This window comes from Mus musculus, chromosome 3 (genome assembly GCF_000001635.26).
Source record: "Mus musculus strain C57BL/6J chromosome 3, GRCm38.p6 C57BL/6J".
NCBI lineage: Eukaryota > Metazoa > Chordata > Mammalia > Rodentia > Muridae > Mus > Mus musculus.
Genome location: NC_000069.6, coordinates 89,271,114 through 89,282,409, shown reverse-complemented (window position 1 = coordinate 89,282,409; position 11,296 = coordinate 89,271,114). Strand labels below are relative to the sequence as shown.

The 11,296-nt window shown below is 52.4% G+C and overlaps 1 protein-coding gene across 2 annotated transcripts; it reads left to right on the top strand.

Moving 5' to 3' along the window:
* Positions 1–1,458: 1,458 nt before the first annotated feature.
* On the top strand, positions 1,459–10,680 carry Efna1 (ephrin A1). 2 transcript variants are annotated; one of them, NM_001162425.1, is made up of 5 exons: positions 1,459–1,617; positions 5,985–6,280; positions 9,388–9,453; positions 9,588–9,638; positions 9,806–10,680. In NM_001162425.1, exons 2-5 carry the CDS (start codon positions 6,082–6,084, stop codon positions 9,916–9,918), a joined length of 429 nt encoding a protein of 142 aa, NP_001155897.1. In that variant the 5' UTR covers positions 1,459–1,617; positions 5,985–6,081; the 3' UTR covers positions 9,919–10,680. The 2 variants fall into 2 exon arrangements, with proteins under 2 accessions (NP_001155897.1, NP_034237.3); NM_010107.4 differs by lacking the exon at positions 1,459–1,617 and adding an exon at positions 2,765–2,959.
* The last annotated feature ends 616 nt before the right edge of the window (positions 10,681–11,296 follow it).

Here is an 11,296-nt window from a genome sequence, read left to right as displayed (position 1 = left end):
ACAGATGGGTTTTCCCCAGACAGACAGCTCATACATATTTGCCACTTAGCACAGATGTTTGCCTGGGGATGGAGTGCTGAGAGACAACGCAGGTACACAACTTTAGGGTAACAGGTAGCCCCAAACAAAGCCAGACACGCCGGGGCGAGCTAGAACTGAGATGCCCAGGAGGCCTAGATTTTATTCTGTGTTCTGAAGTCCTTCCTATTGTCTGTGTCCGCATCTCACAGAGCCGGAAACTCTCCTCTCTGCCCACCAGGCGGCGCAGCGGTTCCAGGAGCACTGCGAATGTGTTGCGGGACTGAGTCTCAGCACTTAGCAAGATTGTTTTGCCAAACTTATTTCCTTTACTACTCAAGTCCAGGAAAACATGTGCCCAAACGTAAGTTCACTATCGACTTCAGGACTCCCGGAGGGAGAAGACTTTATCTTAGCCTCATCCTTGCGGCCTAAGGTGCAATATCCAGCCAAGGGGTAGCCTAAACAGATGAGCTACCTCTAAAAGCGCAAAAACATGGATAGGATCAAGGCCTGAAGTGAAAATGCTGGAGATCATCCTAAGCCAGAGGCTCTGCGTCCAGTCAGTGCCCAGGTTTCAGCCACCCTCTCCATCCAGTTTGCTCCAGCCTCACACTCAGGCAGGCAGGAGGTGGGCACGTCCTCCCTAGGCTGAGCGGAGGGAGATTGGCTGCCAGCAGAGGTGATCCGGACCAAAGCCATCTTCCCCGGGGGCAATTTTGGGCTATTTTCTCTAAAGATGTTACACTATCTAACTCCTCTTTGAGTTTCACAGCAGCCACAAGTTTGCACCTTTAGAGTGAGTGATATTACTCAACAATGACCGGCTACTGTTATTGCTTGCGCCGGGCACTAAGCAGAGAACAGAACCAAACCCTATGAAGTAAAGGAACCCTCGTGGTGTGTGTGGGAGACTTTCACCTTGGTGTTCCTCCAGGTGAGCAAAAAGCGCGTGAGGTGCTTCCCTAGGGCAGCGGATAAACTTCGAACCCGGAAGGAGGGACGAGCCGCACGCATGGGACTCAGGCACGTCGCCTAGGGCAGGTTGCGCACCGGTGGCGTATGCTTGAGTAAAGACGGACCCTGACCCTAGTGCGGGGTTACGGGGCGCGGCACCTAGTTGGAGCTCAGTAAATATTTATGGTGAGAGCGACAAGCAGGGCCCACCTCCTAGGAGGGAAGGAGGAAAGCCAGAGCCCTCCTCAATTCCTGGCTCCTCCCCTGCAGGCTCAGCACCGAGCTGGCCACGGCGTCCTGGCCCGATGTAATTACAGGGTCTGCCGCCAAGCCTGGCCGTAAAAAACCGGGATGAAACGGCCTGGAAGCCTCGGAAGCTGGGCCGGACCCTGCAAAGAGCCCCGGGTCCGCGCCTTGCCCTGATGCGCAGCCGCAAAGAAGAGAGACCAGGGACAGAAACCCCCGCCCATCACACCCTGCAACGCACACGGGCTCACCGCCACACACGCAAACTACCAAGCACTCAGCTTTTGACTTTACGGCTCCAAGAATGCACTCGAGCCTAATCAAACACCTGCCCGCCAGCTCCATCTCAGGCGCAGACGCCGCCAACCCCTCTCCAGACAGCTGCTGATTCGAGAGGTGAATTCCTGCAGGGTTGTTTACATGGAGAGGGGGAGGGGTTCTGAGCCTGGTACTGAGAGCCCACCGACTGGAAGACCCAAGTCAGACTCAGTCAAACACAGCCGCCCAAACTACCCCCCACTCCAATCCACCCCCGCTGCACGCCCAAACACGTTTCTCCTCTTCTTCACACACTGTTCACAAACATTAGCATATGTATGTCAGGCGTTTCACACGCTTCCACACACAAGTGTCTTTACACCTACCCGCCATCACACGCATTTACACACGCCATATGTACATGTGTCAGGTCGGTTAGTTTGTCACTCTTCATGACCATATTCCCACATTCCATCTGCAAGCGCGCATTCGCTCAAGACACACGTGAAATGTATAAACAGGTCATTAGCGTACGTTGGCGCTATTGAAAATATTAGGAACATCCCCCCCTACAGCCCCTGAGCCCAACTATGAGTTCTCGCATAAAGTACTGATGGACTGAGTAGCCCTTAGCCCTGGCCGCACACGTTACACGCTCGATCACACACAACGTCGCACTTTATTCCCGGCATCTAAGCGATGACACAATCTCTTGAACAAAGACAACATTGACAAACCCAACAAAAACAAACAGCCGCGTCTGTGTGGGGAGGGGCAGCCAAGCCAGAGTCAAGGCATGGGGGAGTGTTGCTGGGGGGGCGGGGGGAGGAGGGGGTCACGAGAGAGTGTGAGAAGGCGAGTGCGCGGGCCTGGGTGTGAATCTCAGGAAAGGTGTGGTTATATCCCCCCACCTCACACCCTGACAAGATTGGCGCCCCGCGCTGCAAAGCCAAGTCCTGAAGCCACTGGTTCCCAGACCCACACGTATAAGTTCTTCCATTTTTCCAGCTTGCTATGGCTTTCAGTCCCACAAAGCCAACAGAGCCTCACATAGACACCCCCACCCCCACACCCGTAAGTGAGCACACACAGCTATGGGAGGATCTGTGCAGACCCCGGAGCGCTCTCCGTCGCTGAGATATGGGAGTCCTTCCTCCCAGAGTCTTTTTCCCTTCCTCCACCTCCAACGTAGCCATCAAGCCCTGGGGCAGCGCGCGTCGGGCGGGGCGAGGGCGGGGCTGGTGTTGGCGGCGCCAGCCCAAAAGGCGGAGTCGAGCAGCGAAGAGGCCAGATTTGTGATCGTGGTGCCTACTGTACCGTGGAGAAGCCTGTGGGAACCTTACACTGCAGAGCTCTCGTCCTGGCCTGGCTCGGCCCGGCCCCGCGCTATGGAGTTCCTTTGGGCCCCTCTCTTGGGTCTGTGCTGCAGTCTGGCCGCTGCTGACCGCCACATCGTCTTCTGGAACAGTTCAAATCCCAAGTAAGCCCTGAGACTCCCTGGCAGCCTGGGTGCCGGGTTGGCAATGGCCTTTCGCAGGGTAACTGTCCCTGCCAACCCCTGGCCTGCGCCTAGGAGAGGTGGCCAGGGATGGGTTGGACTCTATAGCTCCCCACCTCCGTCTGTATCTCCCCTTACTACCTGGCAACAGCCGACCAGGGCAGAAACCTGCTCATGCCTGCTCGCACAGGCGCTGGCTGTTTCAGCCCTCTCTTTCTGCCCTCTGGCATCTCATCACTCTAAAGTAAGGCTCTCCTGCTGGGCACTCCTGCCTTGAGAATTGGAACGTTGGCCCTGGCCTCCGGGGCTCTCTAAGTCCCCCCATGAAACTTCTGTGCACTCTCATTTTTGTGTGCCACTTGGGCGTTTGTATACTAACAGGCACCTATGGACGTCAAGAGTAAGCACAGCGCTCAGGGAGCCTTGGAAAGAACCTCCGTAGGAATCTAGGTTTTGGGCATTAGATATTCATTCTGTGTTTAAGATGACCCTGAAGAGTGCCTCCAAGGTTGGGGGGGGCATAAATTAGGCACATGCTGTGTATGGGTCGACCGAGGGAGTGGCTGAGGTGGTCACACTAAGGGACTGGTAAGAGGAGTGTCGCTGGGAAGCTTGGGGAGGAGCAGAGTGGGGCTTCACAGGGCTACAAAGGCTGTAACAGGAAGGAGGTAATTTCTCCGGAGCAGGTTTTAGGGCTATGAAGCAAATGGTATTGAGAGGAAGACACTGTCGGGCCCTTTGTTCTTGCCCTTGAGTTTCTTCAAGTTATGAGAAGAGTGTTAGGGCCAAACCTAAGAGGGGGATATGGTGGAACAAGAAGAGGTGAGAAGTCGAGGCCACAGAATGCCACTAAACCCCTCCCTCCCAGATCCAGTGAGCCTGCCTCCCCTTCCCCTGAGAGAGATGCTGGGCCAGTTTCCTCTGGCACTGCCTATTGAGGGTCTGTTGTCTAGGGCATGTCGGAGGGCAAGATAGAGCCAGCTGCCACCCTAAAGGCACTGTCTTCCTGGCCCTGGAGTGCTGCTGCGCCCCACCAGCCCTTGCGCCTGCCCTTGCGCCTGCCCCTTGCCTTCCTGACCTAGTCCTGCCCTAGTAGTGGGAAAGAGCAAAGTCCCTGTTTATGCCCATGCCAGGTGTCGGCTGAAGGAGGAGGAGGGGACGGGAAGTCATGAGTAGGGAGGGGGGAACCCTGGCCTTTTCCGTTCCCAAGCTCCCAGGTTTCCTCTCTTTCAGGAAGGAGCCTCTTCCTTGCCCCCCTCCCTGTCTACTCCACCACTAATAGAGCCCCCTTTTCCAAATGGAGACTTAAGTGTCACAGGCAGGTTAAGTGTAGGAGATAGTACGCTAAGTATAGCTTCAGCCCTGGCCCTCTGGACACACACATAACCCTGTCTTATTTACAGCCACAGGAAAGCCAGTCTAGAGTGGAGGTCATGGGCGGTCTAGCCAGGCCCAGCTTGGGGGAAGAGATGAGGTGGCAATGAACAGGGCGGGTGTAGGGTTGCATAGGTGACTCAGGGTAGTGGGCATTAATCCTGGGCTCACCAGGCTCCAGGCAAAGGCAGTGGCAGAGAAAGGTGCCACTGTGAGCTAGGCCCTGGTCCTGGAGAGACAGATACTCAGCTATCAGATTTCTCTGCCGCTTTTGCCCGGAGGCCAACACTGGGGCAAACCAGTCCTGGGCTGCCCTGGGGTCCTGGGGGCTGCTCACTTTTGACGAGGTAAAATTTCACAGGCTCTCAAGAGCGCCTGGGCGGGTAGCGAGGTGGATGAGGCACGAGTGAGTCAGTGCCCATCACGGGAATAGGGGAAAGACGCCAGGCCCAGAGCTGAAATACCTGTTCTGAAATGGCTTCTATGTTTATCTCTCCAGAGAGGAATTTTAAAAGCCTCCCTCTGCTTCTCTCTCTCTACCCCCCCCCCGTGGGGGAGGGGCCCAGAAAGTCTCATTTTAGAGGCTGCAAGCAGTTGCAAGGCCAGGCCTCTAAGGGGTCATGATGACTGGGTAGTGGGTGGCCACCGTGGAACCCCACCATCACCATGGGCACCACCCATGCCAAGGACTCGGGTTGAAAGCAAGTTGGCAGGCAGCTCTGCTGAGCCTCTCCCTGGCAGAGCTTGGGGGAATTCAGAGAAGCTGCCTGGCTTTCAGTGGGAGGGGGGAAGCACTTTCCTGCTGCTGAGACCCTACCCAGGCTGGAGCCAGGTGTCTGGAGCTCAGTGGGAGGGGCCGGTGGGCAGTCAGGCTGGAGCCTGCAGGGCTTGGGGGGACCAACGGGGGAGAGGAACTGGCTCCACCTGGGGAGGAGGGAAGAGCTGGGGCAGCCTCAGGTCTAAGAACCACAGCGTTTCATCAGGGGAAGGCGAAATTGTTACTCTTGGAGATAAAATCACAGAGATTTTCAGGAGTGAGAAAGTGGAACGAGGAGATCAGGACACAAATCCGAGTAACAGGAAAGGGAGGTTTGAGGGACACTGAGAGAGTTTGATTATCTGTGAATCTGTTGGTCTAGGCATTGGGATGCTGAAGTACACTGGGAATCTGAGGGAGACTCAGTGTGAGGGGCGGGATGGGATAAGACAGGGATGTGACAGGGCTCAGAAGGATGGGAAGGAGAAAGAGACCTGGGCTCCTAAGCACAGACCAGCCCAGAGTGCAGTCTATCCACCAGCATTTAAAGAAGTCCCCGGGGAACAGTCGTCAGTAGAATACAGAGGAAAGTGGGCTATGGAAATGTTTAGAAGCCCTTGCTCGGGCGAATGCCTGGAGAGTTCTAGAAGGCACTTCGTTACCCGAGAGACTCTTGGTGGATGTTATTTGGATAATGAGTAAGAGATCGGTAGTGAGGGAATGAAGAAGTCAAGATCAGTAAATGCAGGAGTTGAGGTTCTGGAAAGCCTTTGGGACTCCAGTGTGAGAAGTGAAGGACAATGTAATGCATTGGAAGTTCAAGGCTCTGGGCTGACTTCTGACTGACTGGCTTCCTCCTGCTTTGCCCGGGCTCAGGTTCCGTGAGGAGGACTACACGGTGCACGTGCAGCTGAATGACTACCTAGACATCATCTGCCCACATTACGAGGACGACTCTGTGGCAGATGCAGCCATGGAGCGATACACACTGTACATGGTGGAACACCAGGAGTATGTGGCATGCCAACCCCAGTCCAAGGACCAGGTCCGTTGGAATTGCAACCGGCCCAGTGCCAAGCATGGCCCGGAGAAGCTGTCTGAGAAATTCCAGCGCTTCACGCCTTTTATCTTGGGCAAGGAGTTCAAGGAAGGACACAGCTACTACTACATCTGTGAGTGCACAAGGGCCAGGCCTCAGAGCACTGGTGGCCTCATGCTTAGTGGGGAGTCAAGTAGCCGAGAGCTTCCCCTTCAGAGTCTAAACTCAGTTTTCTCCCATTCGCATCAGGGATGTGGTGTGAGCTTCAGGTGTCTTAGGCACTCTGTTTGGTAAATGGGAACAAAGGTCAAAAACACTCCTAGCCCCTGTCCTTGAGGAAGCTGGGAAGGATCCCGAATAAATCAGCAGGGCAGGAGAGCAGTGTATGATAGACATGAACACCAGACATTGGGAAAATGTATATGAGAGCCCTGTCTTCAGACACACCAGAAGAGGGCATCAGATGCCATTACAGGTGGTTGCGAGCCACCATGTGGTTGCTGAGATTTGAACTCAGGACCATTGGAAGAGAAGCCTGTGCTCTTAACTGCTGAGCCATCTCTCCAGCCCTGACACTTGGGAAAATGACCCATGTGCCTGCCCGAGGTCAAAGACAGAAAAGGCCAAGTGGGTCCAAGACAGAAAAGGCGGAGTCCAGAATGACTGGAACAGGAGGGCACACGCACAAAGGGAGGGTGACAGCTCCTGGAAAGAGAGTACAGGAAATAGAGAGCTGTGCTCACTCAGAAAGTGGGTCGGACAGCTTCTTCAGGCCCAGATACTAGTAAGAGTTCAGACTTTGTCCTGAGGGCAGCAGAAACCTGTTGATGTATCCCGAGACCGAGCAGGCCAGGGGCTTTGTGAAGACCAGATCTGGGCCTTAGTCTTCTGGCTGAGTCTAGTTCAGCATGGTAGAAAATGGTCCAGGGAAAGGGGGCTTACACATGAACACCTCACCCAACTTCAGGTGGGGGGTGTGAGATGGGCTGTGTGAAGGGGACAGTGTCCACGGCCCTGTCACTCCACTGTTAAAGCTGAGCGTTGTTGCAGAGAAAGGGAGATGGGGCTGCGCACTGGTCAGAACGTAGGTAACAACTGAAAATAAATGCCACGGGTAGCTAGCTAGGCGTGGGCTCACCTGTAATCCTGGCACCAAGTTTCAGGTCAGTGTGCGCTAGAGCAAGACCGTGCCTAAAATGGATTTAATAGGAATGTCCATCAGTGAAGAGCACTGGTCGATTCCTAGCCCCACATAGCAATGACAAGTCTAATAGATCTCCCGTTCCAGAGGATCCAGTGTCCTTTTCTGACCTCTGCAGGCAATAGGTACACAGCACAGTACTCAGACAAAGCAATCAAATGCAAAAAGTTAATTTTAAAACATTTTAAAGATTTATGTATTATATATATATATATACCATTGCTGTCTTCTGACACACAAGAAGAGGGCATCGGATCACAACGGATGGTGGTGAGCCACCATGTGGTTGCTGGGAATTGAACTCAGGACCTCTGGAAGAGCAGTCCGTGCTCTTAACTGCTGAGTCATCTCTCCAGCCCCTTTAAAAACATTTTTTTTTAAGATGTATTTATTGCTGAGCAGTGGTGGCGCATGCCTTTAATCCCAGCACTTGGGAGGCAGAGGCAGGTGGATTTCTGAGTTCGAGGCCAGCCTGGTCTTCAGAGTGAGTTCCAGTACAGCCAGGGCTACATAGAGAAACCCTGTCTCGAAAAAAAAAAAAGATTTATTTAATTTATATAAGTACACCAAAGCTATCTTCAGACACTCCAGAAGAGGCTATCAGATCCCATTACAGATGGTTGTGAGTCACCATGTGGTTGCTGGGAATTGAACTCAGGACCTCTGGATGAAAGTTAGTGCTCTTCACCACTGAGCCATTTCTCCAGCCCTAAAAACATTTTAAAGATTAAATTTTAAAATCAAATGCAGACAGGAGAAAGGAATTGAAGTGAGCAGGGACAGGTCTGGTGGGACACACCTACAGCCTTAGCCCTGGGGAGGCCAAAGCAAGGAGAGTTGGGAAGGTTAGTTTAAAGCTAACCTGGGCTACCATATTAGAGACCTTGTCACAAAAGGGAGGGGGGCACTGGAGAGATGGCTCAGCGGTTAAGAGCACTGACTGCTCTTCCAGAATTCCTGAGTTCAATTCCCAGCAACCAAATGGTGGCTCACCCATCTGTAATGGGATCTGATGCCCTCTTCTGGTGTGTCTGAAGACAGCAACAGTGTACTCATATATATTAAATAAATAAATAAATAAATAAATAAATAAATAAATAAATAAATAAAAACCAGAGAGAGAGAGCGCGCCAGTGAGATAGCTCAGCAAATAAAAAGGCGCTTGCTGCCAACCTGACAACTTGGATTTGATCCCCAGCTCCCATGTGACTGAAGGAGAGAATTTGCTTTCCCAAATTGTTCTCTGACCTCTAAACATGGAACACACACACACTGAATAAATATTTTATACAGAGAAGGAGGGAGGGAGGGAGAGAGGGAGGGAGGTGATGCTTGCCTATAATTCCAGCACTCAGAAGGTAGAGGCAGGAGATCAGGAATTCAAGAGCATCCTCAACTGTACATAGCATGTTCAAGGCCAGCTTGAGCTTTATGAGATCCTGTCATCCCAAAATTTAATTAAGTTTTTTTAAAAAAGCAGTTACTGCACAATCCTGACAACCTAAATCTTGTCCAGAGCCCACATAAAAAGCCAGATGCTGTTGTGCACATCTGTAATCGCAGCACTCTGATAGGGAGATGGAAGGCAGAGACAAGAGACTTAGCCTTAGTGGGGTGTGATGGTGCACACCTTTAATTCCAGCACTTGGGAGGCAGAAGCATGTGGAATTCTGTGAGTCTGAGACCAGCTTGGTCTACATAGTCTGTCCCAGAGCAGGCTCTGTAAAGAGACCCTGCCTCAAATAAATAAATAAAAATTAAGCAGGGCAGCCGGGTGGTGGTGGCGGCACACGCCTTTAATCCCAGCACTTGGGAGGCAAAGGCAGGCAGATTTCTGAGTCTGAGGCCAGCCTGGTCTACAGAGTGAGTTCCAGGACAGCCAGGGCTACACAGAGAAACCCTGTCTCAGAAAAACAAACAAACAAAACACAACAACAACAACAACAAAAACCCAAAAAACAGGGCATCGAGTCAGACAATTTTGAGCTCCTATCTTAGCAAAGGCTCTTTCCTTACCATCCTATGGATTTATTTTACAGCCAAACCTATCTACCATCAGGAATCCCAGTGCTTGAAGCTGAAGGTGACTGTCAATGGCAAAATCAGTGAGTGTCAGGCCCTGTGGACCACTTCCTTCCATCTGTGCTGGGCGTGGTCTAGTGGTCTGGGATGGGGATGGAAGTTGCCTCTCTGTCTCCTGGTGCAAAAAGCCTGATCTACTTCCATTCTTATTTTTCAGCTCATAATCCCCAGGCCCATGTCAACCCACAGGAGAAGAGACTCCAAGCAGGTAGGTAGTAGCCTGAGACAGTTTGGTCTGGGTCACAGGAAGGGGTTTGCTTAAAGAGACTGAGGAGTAAGGTGGCTCCCTAGCCACATACGGGCTGGCTAAATCCTGTGTGGCTGGAAGCCGATGCAAACACTTACCATGTCTGTCTTTGCCTTCTCACCTTGCAGATGACCCGGAAGTACAGGTTTTGCACAGCATTGGTTACAGTGCCGCCCCCCGCCTCTTCCCACTGGTCTGGGCAGTATTGCTCCTACCACTGCTGCTGCTGCAATCTCAGTGAGGGTGTACGCTTGCCCTGGCTTATGGATTGGAATGGGACTAAGGGGCAGCCCCAGCCCTGGGAACCTCTCCCACTACACCCACAAGACGCCACCATGAAGCCTCAAAAGGTTCAGTATTAAGGGTTTTAACCGAAAAGAGTTTAACCAGCCCAACTGTGCCATCCCTGCCTCCACTTCAGAGGGATGGAGAAAGAAGTGGAGAAGGTCCTTAACCTGCAGTTTCTGCCTTTAAGCCAAAGAAACAAGCTGTGCGGACCTGGCCCATTAAGAGGCCTCAGTGGGAGAAGGGCTAAAAAGAGCCTGAGGTCATGCGGTTGGACACTGAACTTGGTAAAGACGTCCTTCCCCAAGGAAGCCATAATGTGCAGATGAACTGACCGAAGGAAAAGCTTGAGACAGCTTCCTGCGGGGGAGCCAGGTACAGAAGAGGCAGCTTGGGCTGACCCAGCATCTCTGCAAGATTTCCACCTGCTGGGCTGCCAGAGAGGTTTGTAGCCCGGCCCTGACTGCATCCTCCCCATCCCTGGGGCAACATTCCCTGGAGCTGTGCCAACAGGAGGACTGAAGCAGCCTGGTTTTAGAGTGTAGCTGTAAGGGCAGTGCCCGTGTGTACAGTCTGTGGAGTTTAGCTTAACGGGCAGGGCCCACATGTACAGTGTCTGTATATAAATGTGCTGTATCTGTTCATTTCTATGACTGCAGGGTTTTTTTATACAGTGTTTTTGGATTCATAATAAATTGATGGTTTTTTATGGACATGCTTTTCTGCCCCACCATGTTGATTTGTGACCAGTGTCCCCATTGTGTGTTAGGCTCTGTGCTAAACAGAAGCAATGGGGGGGGGGTGTGGGGGGGGGCAGGTATAATGCAGAGCTCCTTTTGCGGCTGAGGTGGGAAGGTTAAAAACTTGAGACTGCATGAGTAACTCAGACCTTGCCTCAAACTCAAAAATAAAAGGCTGGAAATGTACCCCAAGAAGTAGAGGGTTACCTAACGTGTGTCAGCCCTGAGTTCAGTCCTCAGGAGCACAAAACATAAGTAGCCAGGCATGGTGGCTCCTGCCTGTGACCCCAGCACTCAGAAGGTTGAAGCAATGTTGCCAAAATTCCAATGCCAGCCTGGGCTACAGTGTGAGACTTTGTCTCACCAAAACAAAACAAAAAAAGTAAATAAAAGACAAAATAAATAAATGGCTAGGATCAGTCTTACCAGGCTAAAGGAGTTTACTCCTGAGGGTTCTGCACAACTCCCTGCAAGAGTGGGCTATAGATTCCTCTCCGCACCCACTCTTTGTTCTTCCTGTCCAACTTCACCAGCCTCGAGCGCTGGGCTTTGGCACACCATGCAGGTACTCATGCTGTCTGGGTGAGTCAGGGA